General features: G+C 40.0%; 1 protein-coding gene across 5 annotated transcripts in view; it reads left to right on the forward strand.

Moving 5' to 3' along the window:
- Window positions 1-15,339, forward strand: part of CYFIP1 (cytoplasmic FMR1 interacting protein 1) — an 85,308-nt gene that overhangs the window by 19,252 nt on the left and 50,717 nt on the right. For all 5 annotated transcript variants that reach the window (XM_051608601.1, XM_051608602.1, XM_051608605.1 and 2 more), the window contains exons 2-12: window positions 292-415; window positions 609-698; window positions 2,088-2,165; window positions 3,198-3,299; window positions 4,507-4,688; window positions 5,981-6,077; window positions 6,214-6,342; window positions 10,812-10,916; window positions 11,088-11,179; window positions 12,378-12,495; window positions 13,181-13,303. In XM_051608601.1, coding sequence (XP_051464561.1) covers window positions 299-415; window positions 609-698; window positions 2,088-2,165; window positions 3,198-3,299; window positions 4,507-4,688; window positions 5,981-6,077; window positions 6,214-6,342; window positions 10,812-10,916; window positions 11,088-11,179; window positions 12,378-12,495; window positions 13,181-13,303 — 1,233 coding nt within the window. In that variant the 5' untranslated portion in view covers window positions 292-298. The remainder of the gene's footprint in view (window positions 1-291; window positions 416-608; window positions 699-2,087; window positions 2,166-3,197; window positions 3,300-4,506; window positions 4,689-5,980; window positions 6,078-6,213; window positions 6,343-10,811; window positions 10,917-11,087; window positions 11,180-12,377; window positions 12,496-13,180; window positions 13,304-15,339) is intronic.

The following is a 15,339-nucleotide window of genomic DNA, read 5'->3' on the forward strand; positions in this document are numbered from 1 at the left end:
TCCTCTATTTTTGGTGTATTTCTAGTGTGCAGCAGTGGGGGAAGAGAAACATTTCTCAACCCAGTAAGGAGGAGGATGTTAGTCCTAAAAGTATTTTTTTTAAACTGATGTACTAAAACCAACTGAGTTTCAGTTTGACTGTTTTCCCTCCACTATGTCTGAAGGGAAACTGCACATTTTCCACAACAAAAGTAGTTCCCTCTCTTCATGGGCTTTCTGTGTATATAGTAACACAAAAGAAGTTACATGTATGTGTGTATACATAGCTACATGTATGTATATTTTAACCAGGTGCAAAATGACTGCTCAAGTAACACTGGAGGATGCCTTGTCCAATGTGGATCTCTTGGAAGAATTACCATTGCCAGATCAGCAACCATGTATTGAACCCCCACCATCATCTCTGCTTTACCAGGTATGTTGTCATTGTAGGAAGAAGCTTTTCAGTTTCCCACTGTGGTTCACAAAAAGAGGAGTATATGCTTTTCAAAAAACGAAACAAAGCTACCCAACCAAAAACAAATTGTGATTGTATTTGCAAATTTCCAATAAATATAAAAATTATTTCCCCTCCCAAAGATTTAATTTATATTTTGCTTTCTCTGCAGCCAAACTTTAACACTAATTTTGAAGACAGAAATGCATTTGTCACTGGCATTGCAAGATACATTGAGCAAGCTACAGTCCATTCTAGCATGGTAAGTAGATGCTCAGATATATGCTTTTGTATTAGTGGGAACAAAAAGAGAGGAACATGTCTTGTTGCAGAAAACCAGAAACCAGGTTACCTACAACACTTCCAGGAGGCAGTAATATGAAAAAGTGTGTGGCTTTTTTTTTTTTTCTTTCACTTGTGTACTTTATAATTTTTAAGTTGTCTGTCTTTATGATCAACCAATATTGCTCAGAAGCTTTCTGCTTTCATTTCATTTTTGCTTGCATTTTTCCAGTATTCAGAGGTGAGTTAGTTGTATTGACAGCTAACTGCTGTACCTTGAGTGAAAAACTACCTTCCATCCTCCTAGATTTCCACTATTTCTCTGTCACTTTAGTGGTGGTGGAGGGTTTTTGTTGGCTTCCTCACTGAGGAGTGTGTACGTTACTGGTTTGTTCGCATGCTTTTGTGTAAGGTTTTAACAGTTCCACAATAGAAGGTAAGACTTCACGCCAGTAACTCCATCTCTGCTGATGGTGTAGCTGCTTTGGGATACAAGAGAACTTGTGGGCTACAAATGCTGGTCTGTACTGAACGTGTTGTTTCATGCCACTCTTGGAAAATGCAGAATAATATGTCTTGTAATTCTAGAGGCCAAATCACAAATGGTGGAATGGGCAAATTAAGCATCTGATTACATGCTATAGAACATTTTATAGATTTACACCAATCTACTTTTAAAATTATCTGACAACTCCTTAACCTGTTTTGATTGTCTGGATGTTGTTGAACCTCTCTTTTGACATGTAAAAAAGAATATTGCTTTGCTTGGGCTGACTCTTTCATCCTTGACCATTCCACCTGCAGTGCCCAAGTTTGAAAAGATAACCAAACACCACCCCACCACCCTCCCCCCTCAAGATTGTCATTTTTATTTATATTTATAGATAACAGTGTCTTTGGTTTTGGGAGGAAAGAACACACAAAAATCAATCTGATCTGGGGAGGTAATAGTTTTTGTCATTAGGTAAGCATAATTGCTGTAGTTGTTGATTGATGATCGATAGGTATTTGTAGTGTCAAGTGGTATGAAGATGATTATGTGAATTCTCTCAGAATTAAGTTAGGTGCTAAAACAAATGACTGGGAATAAATGGAATATTTTTTAGCTGTTGGATTTAGCCAGGCTGGACAACAACAGCCAGTCAGCTCTGATACATGTAACATGCCAGCTGAGCCCATGAATTACATGTAATATTATTTTACATACATACAGTACTGTGTGTCATTCAGCTTGCAATATATGTGTGTATCTATGCAGTATGATAAGATAAATAGATTTGTTTGGACAAGGGTCTGGAATGATGGAAGACAAGCAGATTTAATAATTTTGTATTACAATGCCTAATTGTATTGAGTGTCTTTTTTACAGAATGAAATGCTAGAAGAAGGTCAGGAATATGCAGTCATGTTATACACATGGAGAAGCTGCTCAAGAGCTATTCCTCAGGTAAAGGATGAAAATTAAACTGTCATGCAACATGTGAACTTCTGTCTTATTTTGGTGTGGATTTTGACAGATAAAACTTTGTCAATGGGCTCTGAAATTTACTCTGCTTGGATCCTGAATTGTTAAGCTGGGTATGCCATAGAATAATGTCTTTCAGCACTTGGGGACCAGTTGGATTTATTTATGTATTTATATTATAAAGGCTATAGCAATACCTTGTGGGTTTTGTATTAGTCTTTCTGATTGGTTCAAGAGTACTACAGGGGTAATATGCTCTAGAAGAAAAACCTTTGATTGTCAGAGATCTCTTTGAGGTCAAAATTTCATTCAAGAGAATGGACACTTCCCACTCCCCAACTTAAACCTGTTCTGAATTTAAGTATTAACAAGTAGAGTAGCATGTAACAATTAACATTCAGCTTAAACACTTAATTTGCTAGACATGTAAGTAGTAATTTTCTACATGTCAGTGCTACATAGTGTTTTCTTCATCTGTATGCAAAAATAAACCCTGGTGAACAGGTCAGCCTCAAGTGTCTGGGAATCGTTGTACAGGTGTGGGGTGGGAAGAACATTAAGATACATCAGAAAACTGAACAAAATTAAAAGCATGAGTTGACACCTGCTTGCTTTATAAGGAGTTTGTAATGCAATTATTTTTGTACCAAAATGCAAGGCTTACCCTGTCATTCAAATATTCAGAGTGGATGTTAAGGGATCTGTTTAATTTCTGGTTCTGGCCCTATTTTAGTGCATGATTTTGAGCAAGTGGCTTAATGTGGGGAAAATATTGCCTAACCATACAGGGGTATTTGACATCTAAATTATTTGCTGTGAGGTAATAGAAAAAATCTTAGATTTATTTTTGTTTTTCCACACATTTAAGCTTAGACTAGCATAAAATTACCAAACCCAGAAGTTAATGCATTAAGTTTGTCTTTTTAGAGTAATAATGCATTTTCTAAGGATTTTAGTTTCTGAGGCTTTATCAGGAAAAGTTCCAATTGTAATGATCTCTTTAATTATCTTTAGGTCAAGTGCAATGAACAGCCTAACAGAGTAGAAATTTATGAGAAAACTGTGGAAGTTCTGGAGCCAGAAGTCACAAAACTGATGAATTTTATGTATTTTCAGGTAAAAGGAACAGAAATGAAATTTGTCACTTTTTTATTTTTATATTATTTTGTATGCCTGATATTGTGTGCTCAGATACCTAGTCGTTACACTTCAGAAAAAAACCCAACCCATGTTGTCCCCCTGAAGGGCAAAATTTCTAGTGCCTATCTTAAAAACTTCATGTGGGTCTCTGTTAAAGACTTTCAGCATAAAACCAAAGGCAGTTGCATATGGTCCCTATGTAACACGTGGGGACAGAGATCTGGCAATTTGGGAAGAAAGGAAAAAGAAATATAATACGTTTCACATGAACACATAAAACCATCTCAGCACAGAAGACATTTGTTGGGGAATGAGTGATGCACAACACTGGGCACCAGAGCAGCAGGTGCAACTTTGCTGTGGAAATTCATACTTGAGACAACTAACCCAGTTGTGACCTGCCAGCCATCCGAGCCACACGGGTGCTGGAGAATAGCAGTCTGTCCTGCCTCCTCCTCCTCCCGTGCTGGCAGCTTGCCATTTGGTTCAATGGACTGAAGATGTTTCTAGGCACTATTCAGAGGGAGCTGAAGCAGCTAGAGCCTGCAAGCCCCAGAACACACAGGAAGAGGAGACTGAATGAAATGTAATATTTGCTGACATCTTCCCCAACTGGCAAATCTTGCCGAGTATGAACAATCTCCTTTCATTCAAGGAGATTAGTGCTTTAAAATCAGAACAGATTTCTCTTTACATTCCAAGTTGCTGTCTTTTTTGTAATCTCAATCTCAAATGACCCTGATGCATGCTTGGAAATAAGCCCTCAAACATGTGCCAGTATGATTTTTAAGACTTGGCATGTACAGTTTGCTGCGGAATTTTTTTTGTTTTAAGGGAACTTACCTATCATCTGCCTTTAAATACATATTCATTTCCTCACTAAAGAGCATGAAATCACTTGTTTTAAAGATTTAAAACTTTTATTACTTTGATCTGCAAAGAAGAACCTTCCTGTTTGTGCCAGACAAGCTCTGTGGGAAAAGTCGCTGGTGACACTTGCAGCATAGAGCAAGTACACAGGTGTGGAGCTGAAATGCCTGTGCCTTCTTAGCCTTACATGCTTGAAACATTTTTCTACTTGAGTACTGCTTTTAATTGCATCAGCTCCAGTTAAGCAATGAAATTTTTTTTTTTTTTTTTTCCTGGAAACATCATGGCTTTTATTCCTTATTTCCCCGTTAAGAGAAATGCAATTGAACGGTTTTGCGGGGAGGTGAGGCGCCTGTGCCATGCAGAGAGGAGGAAGGACTTTGTGTCTGAAGCATATCTGATTACCCTCGGCAAATTCATCAACATGTTCGCAGTGCTGGATGAGTTGAAGAATATGAAGTGCAGTGTGAAGAACGACCATTCAGCCTACAAGCGGTAAGTGGCCAGGAGCAACGGGAGCGGTGTTTCTCCTGCCAGGATACAGACCTCCCACGAGATGGCAGCAGTTGCTCCTTTTCTGACAGCTTTCTCTTCAAAGTAGTCCCTTCTCGTGGGGGGGACAAGTAACCTTGAAACGAGGGATGCATTGCTTGCAGTGAGGCACTTGAGTAAATCTATTTTCTTTATACTGTCCTTCCAGAAGCTAAAGGTTTTTCTGCCTTCTAGTGCCAAACTGTCTTCTCTCTTGGTGCATGCTAAATGTAATGAATATACTTTGCTCTTAAAAGTTCTTCTTTTTGAGAGGAAACCACCCTTCCTGGTGCTGTATGCTACTTTCATTCCATCCTATCCTATTTTTGGCATCCACTTTTGACATACGTAGCTGAGAGTTGTTACACTTCTTAAGATGTTTCAGCTTTGCCATTCGAGGTTGTCATGACTGTAGGTGTAGGGGAGGAGGGTGGGATGTCAGTGGCCAAGTTTTGTGCTTGAGCTGACAGATGGTCAGGACAGGTGGTCTTTCATGAGGAAAACTACTCAGGCAATGGTTAGTCAGTTTTATCTGTACTGCTTCCACTTACATGAGATTGAATTTTTCTACCTCAGCTAGTAGTTGCCTTTTGTAGCTGTTGTGCCTGGAGACCTCAGAAACTTATTTGGTTTGCCTTTACTTATTTCAGTTAATATCCAACCTCAGTTACGGAGGACAAACTCTGTTTTCTGGAAGGCTGACTTTTCCTGGGCTGTTGTGTGACTTAGCTCAACAGAGCCATTGCTGCCCCTGTCATTTGAGGGATATACCCAATGGTTTTTGCATTGGGTTGGATTGGGTCTTTTAACTAGGAGGCAGTGGGGGGATTTGAGATTGGAAAACGGGTAATTTGGGATAAATTCAGTCCATATCTCTCTCATACTGACCTACATTTCCAGCTCTTTTCCTAAAAAACCTTCCCTTCATCTTTTACAAAACTGGCCCTTGACATAGATGTGTCAAGACCATAGCCTGTGTTTGGATAGCTCACTTCTATAAAGCTGTGCCAAAAAAGCACTGGCTGTGTCTGCCAAGTTCTCTTTCTGCTTGATTCTGGAGTTTGTAGGTGCGCTGAGGTTGACAATCCTGTATGAGCAGTGAATGATATTCCATTGTACTGGCACTTAAAGATCTACTGACACCTTACAGTTCCCCTGGCAGATTCAGGGACAACTGTGTTTCTGTTGAGGTGACAGATATGCTTATAAACAGTCCTGCTGAAGAGAAATGCTGTTATTTCTTCTATTTTTCAAAGAGCTGCTCAGTTCCTGCGAAAAATGGCAGATCCTCAGTCCATTCAAGAATCTCAGAACCTCTCCATGTTCCTTGCCAACCACAACAAGATAACTCAAGTAAGCTTTAATTGTCTTCTTGCCAAGAACTTAATGCTTTACAAAACTCTTAAAGCTCTTCCAGTTTGGTAGTAACTGTTGATTCCCAGGGAGTATAAGTAATTGACTCATATCCTTTTCTTCTATTTGTTTACAGTCTTTACAGCAGCAGTTGGAGGTGATTGTTGGCTATGAAGAGCTGCTTGCAGATATTGTGAATTTATGTGTGGACTACTATGAGAACAAAATGTATCTAACACCCAGTGAGAAGCATATGCTTTTGAAAGTAGGTTTCTTTTTGGTACAAAAGTAAAAAAGAATGGTTGAGGCAGGACACGAAATCTTTGGATTCCTGTTTGCTTGGGTTTGTGGTTTTTTTGTTTGTTTTTGTTTGTTTTGGTTTTGGTCTTTTTTTTTTTTTAGTAGAACCGAATTAGCCAAATAACTCAGATTATTCCTTTTTCTTTTTTCCCCTCTCCACTCTCTTTTTATTTTATTATATGCTAAATCTATTTAGAAAGTTTCTAATCTATTTTTGTTTTTCATAAATTGAAGTTGACTCACTTGAACTTGCAGCCTTTTTAGGGAACCTATTTCATGGAAATATGTTTCAATGAAGTATCCTGACAACAGAAAGAAACTACTGTGTTTTATTTTTATCTATATGGCAAAGAGGTATCAAAGTGTTCTTGGTGTATCAAAGATTTCAGGAAAGAGACAGCTTAAAATTGGGGTTATTAAGTAGATTTGTCTAGATGGCTGGAATATGTACATGTAATAAGAGAGTGCTGAGCAACATGATGTGTGGTTAATATTATCAGCTGCAAGTCTTGCAGTGGAAAAAAGATAGAGAGTAAGAATTGAAAAGCTGCCTCATGACAAATATTTTGAGCCCCTTCAGTGTTTCACTTCTGAAGGTCTTTATTTATTAGAACCAAAGTGAAGCATCATGGAAGAATATGTGAACTTTAGAACATTCACGTTCCGTCTGCAAGGATGTGCAAAATGTCTTTCATATTTCATATTTTTCATATTTCATATTTAGGCCTTTTGGTAATTGCATGCTTAGAACGCATGAAGTTGTTGATGCTGAGCTCTTGCTTTTGTAAATACTGTGGCCTGCTGGTGGCAGGTGGGATGCACCTGTCCCAGAGGGGCAAAAGGCTTTTGGGGCAGGAGTTAGCAGGGCTCATTGAGAGGGCTTTAAACTAGATGTGAGGGGGAAAGGGAGAAAACTGAGTGTGTTAGGGACAAGCCCAAGAGAAACATGCCAGGGCTTGAAGGATGGTGGGCTAGGGAGGATTCACACTTGAGAGAAAGGATAGATGTTTAGAAATCATGGAAGGACCTGAGAAGGGTCAGGTAGGAAATGGGGCCCACAGTGGAAAAAAGGTATTGGAATCATTAGCTCATCTGAAATGCATCTATACCAATGCACGCAGTATGAGCAACAGACGGGGAGCTTGAAGCCATGATAGACCAGGAAAACTATGACATGGTCTGTGACTATGTCACAGAAACGTGGTGGGATGCATCATATGACTGGTGTGCCACAGTTGATGGCTACAAGCTCTTCAGGAGGGATGGGAAGGGAAGGAGAGGGGGTGGAGTGACCCTGTGTGTTAGAGAATGCCATGAGAGCTTGGAAATAAGTATAGTCATGACAAGGTTCAGAATGTTTGGATTAGGTTAAGGGCAAATAAAGCTGATGTTGCTGTGGGAGTCTGCTATAGGCCTCCCAACCAAAGCAGTGAGGTGGGTGAAGCTGTCTATAAGCAGCTGGGAGAAGTCACTTGCTGTTGTTCTTGTGGGGAAGTTTAACCTCCCAGACATCTGCTGGGAATACAACACAGCAGAGAGGGAACATTCCAAGAGGTTCCTGGAATGTGTGGAAGATAACTTCCTCACACAGCTGGTAAGTGAGCCGACCAGGGAGGGTGCCCTTCTGGACCTGCTTCTGTTGAACAGGGAAGATCTTGTGGGCGAAGTAAAGGTTGGAGGCCATCTAGGGCACAGTGATGATGAGATGATATGAGTTTTTGATCCTTGGAGAAACAAGGAAAGGGGTTAGTAAAACTGCCACCTTAGACTTCTGGAGGGCAAACTTTGACCTGCTCGGGAGACTGACTGACAAAGTCCCTTGGGAGGCTGCCTTGCAGGATAAAGGAGTCCAGGAAGGCTGGACGTACTTCAAGAGAGAAGTCTTAAAGGCACAGGAGCAGGCTGTCCCTGTGTGTTGAAAAAACAGTAAGCAGGGTAGGAGACCAGCCTGGCTAAATAGGGACCTTTGGCTGGACCTTTGGAACAAAAAGAGAGCCTATGTCCTTTGGAAGAGGGGACAGGTCACTCATGAAGTCTATAAAGATGAAGTGAACTTATGCAGGGTGAAAATTAGGAGAGCCAAAGCACAGCTAGAGCTCAAACTGGCTACAGCTGTTAGGGATAATAAAAATGTTTTTATAAGTTCATTAACAACAAAAGGAGGATTGGGGAAAATCTCCATCCTTTCTTGAATGTAGAGGGAATCTTAGTAACAAAGGATGAGGAGAAGGCTGAGGTGCTCAACACCTACTTTGCCTCAGTCTTTAGCAGTGAAACTAGCTGTTCCATGGATATACAGCCACATGAGCTAGGAGACAGGGAGGAGATGCAGAATGAGGTCATCACAATTAAAGAAGAAGAGGTCGGAGACCTACTGCACCACTTAGATGCACACAAGTCTATGGGACTGGATGGGCTACATCAAAGGGTGCTGAAAGAGTTGGCAGACGTGATGGCCACCCACTTTCCATTATTTACCTGAAGTCCTGGCTAACTAGGGAAGTCCCAATGGACTGGAGGGTAGCAAATGTTACACCCGTCTATAAGAAAGGCAGAAAGGAGGATCCAGGAAGGTATAGACCTGACAGTCTGACCTCAGTATCAGGGAAGGTCATGGAGCATGAGTGTCATTAGAAGCCATATAGAGGATAACCAGGGGATCAGGCCCAGTCAGCATGGGTTTATGAAACGCAGGTCCTGCCTGACGAACCTGATCTCCTTCTATGACCTGATGGCTCGACTGTTGGATGAGGGAAAGGCTGTGGATATTGTCTTTCTGAACCTGCAGAAAGCATTTGGCACGGTTCCCCATAGAAATCTCATAAAAAAACCTGGCTGCTCGTGGCCTGGATGAGCATACGATCTGTTGGATCAAGCACTGGCTGGACAGTTGGGCCTGAAGAGTGGTGGTCAATGGAGTCAAATCCAGCTGGGCCAGTCACATGTGGTGTTCCTCAGAGCTCAGTGTTGGGACCGTTTCTGTTTAACATCTTTATTGATGATCTTGATAAGGACACAGAGTGCATCATCAGTAAGTTTGCAGATGACACCAAGTTAGGCGTGAGTGTTGATCTGCATGAGGATGGGGAGGCTCTACAGAGAGACTTGGATAGATTAGATCATTGGGTTAATGTTAATGGTCTGGGCTTCAACAAGGCCAAGTGCTGGGTTCTGCACTTGGGCCACAACAACCCCAGGCAACCTTACAGGCTTGGGGAGGTGTGGCTGGAAAGTGTCTGGCAGAAAAGGACCTGGGGGTTCTAAATCACAAGTGGCTGAATATGAGCCAGCAGTGTGACCAGGTGGCCAAGAAAGCCAATGGCATCCTGGCCTGTATTAGAAACAGTGTGACCAGCAGCAGCAGAGAGGTGATTGTCCCCTGTACTCAGCACCAGTGAGGCCACACCTGGAGTATTGTGTCCAGTTTTGAGCACCTCAATTCAAGAGAGATATTGAGGTGCTGGAGTGAGTACAGAGGAGGGCAACGAAGCTGGTGAAGGGTCTAGGGAGTAAATCTTATGAAGAACACTTGAAGGAGCTGGGAATGTTTAGTTTGAGGAAGAGGAGGCTGAGGGGAGACCTCATCAGTCTCTACAACTACCTGAAAGGTCACTGTAGAGAGGTTGGTGCTGGTCTCTTCTCAAAGGTAATTAGTGACAGAAAAGAGGGAATGGCTTCAAGCTGCAACAGGGGAGGTTTAGACTGGACATTAGGAAATTTTTTTTCACAGAAAGAGTGGTTGGACACTGGAACAGGCTGCCCAGGGAGGTGGTTGAGTCACCATCCCTGGATGTGTTTAAGGGTTATTGGGATGTGGTGTTGGTGGATCTGGTTTAGGGGAGAACTTTGTAGAGTAGGGATGATGGTTGGACTCAGTGATCTCAAAGGTGTTTTCCAACCTGAATAGTTCTATGATTCTATGAATTATGACTTTATGTTAATTAATAACTTTGACAGAATATAATTAGATATTTTTGGGTGCTTCTGAACTGTTAAGTGTATAATTTAGAGATGTGCTGAAAGCCATAAAAAGCAATAGCTCAGAGATGTTAGATCTAAACTTCTGCTACAGATAAGTTCGCATATACAGAATTTTAATAAAATGAAAGTGGAAAAAAAAACCTGTCTAAAACCACCCAAACTCTACTTTCAGTGAGATTTTTTGGTATGATAATCCTTTATACAAGCAAGTAGCATCTTTTAAGGATAACTGATCAGGCTGATTTTAATGTGAAAACTACTACTTATACATATAATAAAAGGATATTACAGAGTGCACGTTTGAAATATATTCTGTTTGAAGGAGTGTGGCTGTTTCAGGACTCTGTTTTTAAAACATTACTTGTTTTTAATGATATGAAGAATGATCTTACTGCTGCAGGTTTTTACCTCTGGGATCCTTGTGCAGAGAGGTTTGTTTTTTTTCTTTTTCAGGTTATGGGCTTTGGATTGTACCTGATGGATGGAAGTGTCAGTAACATATACAAGCTGGATGCAAAGAAAAGGATAAATTTAGCCAAGATAGACAAATACTTTAAGGTTGGTTAAGAGAAGTGTTTCGTAATACTTGATTTTTAAGGTAATTCCCTTTGTGTTTTAAATGTAATTAAATAGAATAAGGATCATGTTGGACTTTCATATGGATAAATTATTATTTCCTTTCACTAAGATTTTGTTTAATAATTTATCTGATTTATTCCCTGTGTACAGCAGCTGCAGGTTGTCCCACTGTTTGGTGACATGCAGATTGAACTTGCAAGATACATTAAGACCAGTGCCCATTACGAGGAAAATAAATCCAGGTAAGAGGGAGAAAGACACATAGAGGGAAACATCTGGGCTGGGAAAAAAGTCAGACCCTTAGAGGCTACTTTCATAATCACCCATTAGTCTGTGGTATTTACTTTAATAGGATTTTGCCTTGGTCTACTTTTGGTGTGGGTATTTTACTATGAATGTACTTCACGTAATAAATACAACTAGAGAAGCAGGTTGTTTAAAGAACTTGCTATGCTACTGAGCTCATTCTTGCATCTGACATTTCTTATGGCCTGGGTTGGAGGAAATGAATTTTATCTTACACTAATTTTCATTTTTTCCTTTAAATATGAAACATTCTTTAAAAGAAATGAAGGATTTTGCTAAGCAAGGTGAGCAGTAGTAGTGCATGGGTAAATAGGCATGTGTATATCGTATATGGAGCAGCAACTTAGCTTGTCTCCCAGCTCTTTTTTTTGTTGTTGTTGTTTTTTTTTTTGGCTAGGTATGCAGCACAGCAAAATGTTTGGAAAATGCAGCTAGTGTTTCCATAACTGGTTCCATGTTTTATGGTTATTGCTTTGTTTTAGTGAACATTTCCATGCTCCTCCAAGACCTTCCCTCCATGCAGTTACATGAATTTAGAATGTAGTGCTTTGCATTTTAATTCCTGCAGAAAAAACACATAACCTGCATGTAATTGCTAAGAGAAAATGAACAACACTGGGCCTACTGAGCTACTAAAAATATGAGGCTACTTAACATGACATTCTTGGTAGCATGTCTTTTGTGTCCTTCTTGATAACATGCTGATAGTATTTAATAATGCCTTTTTGTAATAGTTGGCAGCATTACTGTAGGCTCTTCATAGTTAAACAAGAATAATGAAAACCTCTCTGAAGATAGCTAGATGTATCTTGCACCCTGTACCTGTACTTCTGCCCTGCCTTTCAGTACTTTTTAGTCCTGTCCTTAAGTGAATGCTCTTGAAGAGAGATGGCAGAGTAAATTTTTTTTTTTTTTTACGACTTGGAAGATGTGCTGTTTGAACTCAGAAGGGCAATCCATCAGTAATGGATTGTGCAGGGTCAGAGGTAGAGGTGTGAGGAGAGGAAAGGACTCAGATAGAGGAGATGATTTTATTTTTAGAAATCATGCATTGTGGTTCTTTCTTTGCAGTATCAGTTGTACCGTTTATTGCCTAAGCTGATTTTGCTGGGGTTCTTTTGTCATCTGAAACAGATGGACGTGCACATCTTCCAGCAGCAGTCCCCAGTACAATATATGTGAGCAGATGATCCAAATCAGAGAAGACCATATGCGTTTCATATCAGAACTGGCTCGTTACAGCAACAGTGAGGTGTGTGAGATTAGAGCTATTTGTGCAAGTTTCATGTTGCTGAACAAAAGTTTTTGTTGAATATCTGAAGAGAGCAGGTAAACCTCAGTCTGGGTACATGGCAAAGCTTGATCACCTGAATCATGAAAAGCTGGCTGCAGAGCCTAGTTTTCTGTCTCTGCATGCTATTTATTATTTAAATTAAAAATAATGATGATACATCATACAAACTGTGGTATTCTTCTGCTTATATATATCTATATCTATCTAGGATATATATCCTAGAACTTTTAGCTTGTCTCTTTTGGAAGACAAAAGCTGAAAGACCCTTACTCCAAATGGGTGCTCATAGCAGTTTAAATGAAACTAAAAGTTAAAGAGATCAGCTAAGAAAAAAGAAATGCAAGTGTATACACATACGTATACATATATAGAACCTATAACATGTATATAATTAGTGTCTTAATTCATCTGCAACAATATTCTGGTGATTAGAAATACCAGTGATTCCTGTCACTTGACCAAAATTTGTCAAGTTTAACTATGTAAAGTCTCTAGAAGAAAAAGTTGATATTAATGCAGATGTTAATACATTATGCTGTTTAATGTTTAAAAGAAATCTGTGTAGAAAATTGGCTATGGATGCTGGATACAGCATGTTCTGATGTGGGTTTGGTTTTTTTGTTGTTGTTTAATAATGTTCCAGGTGGTGACTGGGTCTGGTCGACAGGAAGCTCAGAAAACAGATGCAGAGTATCGGAAGCTCTTTGATCTCTCTCTCCAAGGCCTGCAGCTTCTCTCTCAGTGGAGTGCACATGTCATGGAAGTGGTATGTTATCTGGGGAATAAAATCAGGTGAAAAAGAGGTGTCTTGGTTAGGTTGGACAGGCTTTGCTTTAACAGAATGAAAAGTGCGTGTTGCGTTTTGTTCCCTTAATTCCTGTTTTCCTTCACTCCTTTTCTTCTCCTGCTTCACACCACATTCTCAGAAGAAGGCACATGAAGTTCTCAAAGACTAGCAGTAACGTTGCTGCTTTGCAAATTGAGTGGCTCCTACGATCTTGTACACTACATTCAACCTAACTATATTTAATGGATAGGTGATCCCCTCCTAGCCTTGACCAGGTGTTTTTACATTGCTCTTGATATATACATTTCACAGACTAAGACTTCATTATTTTTCTCTAAAAGTTGTTTGAAACTCAGTTCTGTTGGAAATATCTGTACCAACGTGCAGTGACACAGGAGGTCATAGAACAGCTTCCATTCTTGGACTGTTTAGCCATGATTGCTCAGTAAGTTGAAGCATGTAAAGTCTTAACCGAAGACACAAAAATGGATGGAAAGGCTCCCTCTGGCTTTAGATTAGGCTTTTAGTCAAAAAGGAATTAAATGTGAGGACAGAAAAATTGGAGAGGAAGTGAGGGAGGTGAAATATGGAACATGCAGAGTTGTGTCTTCGTATTTTGATAATGTGTTTAAAAAACAGAGGCAAGTTAGAAAAGTGACTTTTTTCCAATAACAAACTGCATAGGACAGAAATTGAATGAGAGGATGCAGAAGTCGTTTTTATGCTGCAGACGCTGAGATAAATGCTGCATGTTTTACCTGCACCAACGCATGGCCTAGGATGGGTTGAAAGAGTTGATGTATTGTAGGAGAGAAGCCAGACTTGCTCTTCCTCTGCCTCTGAAGTCTGAGGGAGCATCAAGCCATTTGTACTGCATGAATCCAGTGCAGTCACAATGGGCATATCTAGAGACCCAGTTTGCTTTCTTTATTTTTAACTGACTCTTTTAAAAGCCAGTAGGTGACTCATACTTTTTCCTGTATTACCCTATTTCTGTTTAAATCAACAGTGTGTTTTATTATGAAAAACTTGTTCTCCTTTTCCTTCTCTTAAGCAAGGTTGCTGTCATCTATTTCTGGGCTCTGCAAGTCCCAGACTTTATTTCTGTCATTGCAAACTGCTGGATTCAGGCTCTCTCTTCCCAGTGACAATCTTCATATTTTATTATGTCTCTGTAGAAAGTCTCTCATTCTTAGCTCTGTTTCTGTCATCCCAATTCCAGAACAAACTTTCTCTGAGGACCACAGCAGGTTGTTTTTTTTGTTGTTTTTTTTTTTTGCCTGTTATCACTGCTTTTATCTTTCTGATTTGTATAGATTCTCTTAAGTATTTCTCATGTAAGTTTATGTTCAGCATCTCCCTGTCCTACTGTGAATTTATTCTGATCTGGAGTATCCTACTTATTTACCTGTATTCTACTTTCACTCAGTATCCATAAACCTTGCCTCATGCATGTTCAGATAAAAAGTTTCACTATATGTTTGATGCCCAACTTAACCCGGTCAACTTAATGCCCCCAAAATACTTGCTTTGTTTATTAATTTCCCCAGCAACCTCTTTGTAGCACTTGGGTTGCAGGATGTGATGCTTGTCTTTGCCATAGGTAAATTGCTGCAAATATTAATCCATTATAGTAGGCAAAATGATCTTGCTCTGTAATCTAACACTTGTGCAAAGATAATATCTACCAGACCTGGGAGTGGTGAAGGCCAGGTTGAATGGGGTTATAACCAGCCTGGTCTAGTGGGAGGTGTCCCTGCCCATGGTAGGGTGGTTGGAACTAGATGATCTTTAAGATCCCTTGCAACCCAAACTGTCTGATTCAGACCTTACTATTCTCTAAACTTTAACTGTGAGAAAATTCGATGTGAATGTGACTAGGATTTTTCACTAAGTGTACCCTGATGGATATTAGACCAGCCTGACACTGCTCAGGAACATTTTGAGCTGTGTTCAGTGACTGAAAAGGCAGTATTTATGAGAAATGCATGCTGTGCAGCTGATATTGTCACAGA

This window comes from Apus apus, chromosome 1, assembly GCF_020740795.1.
Source record: "Apus apus isolate bApuApu2 chromosome 1, bApuApu2.pri.cur, whole genome shotgun sequence".
Taxonomy (NCBI): Eukaryota; Metazoa; Chordata; class Aves; order Apodiformes; family Apodidae; genus Apus; species Apus apus.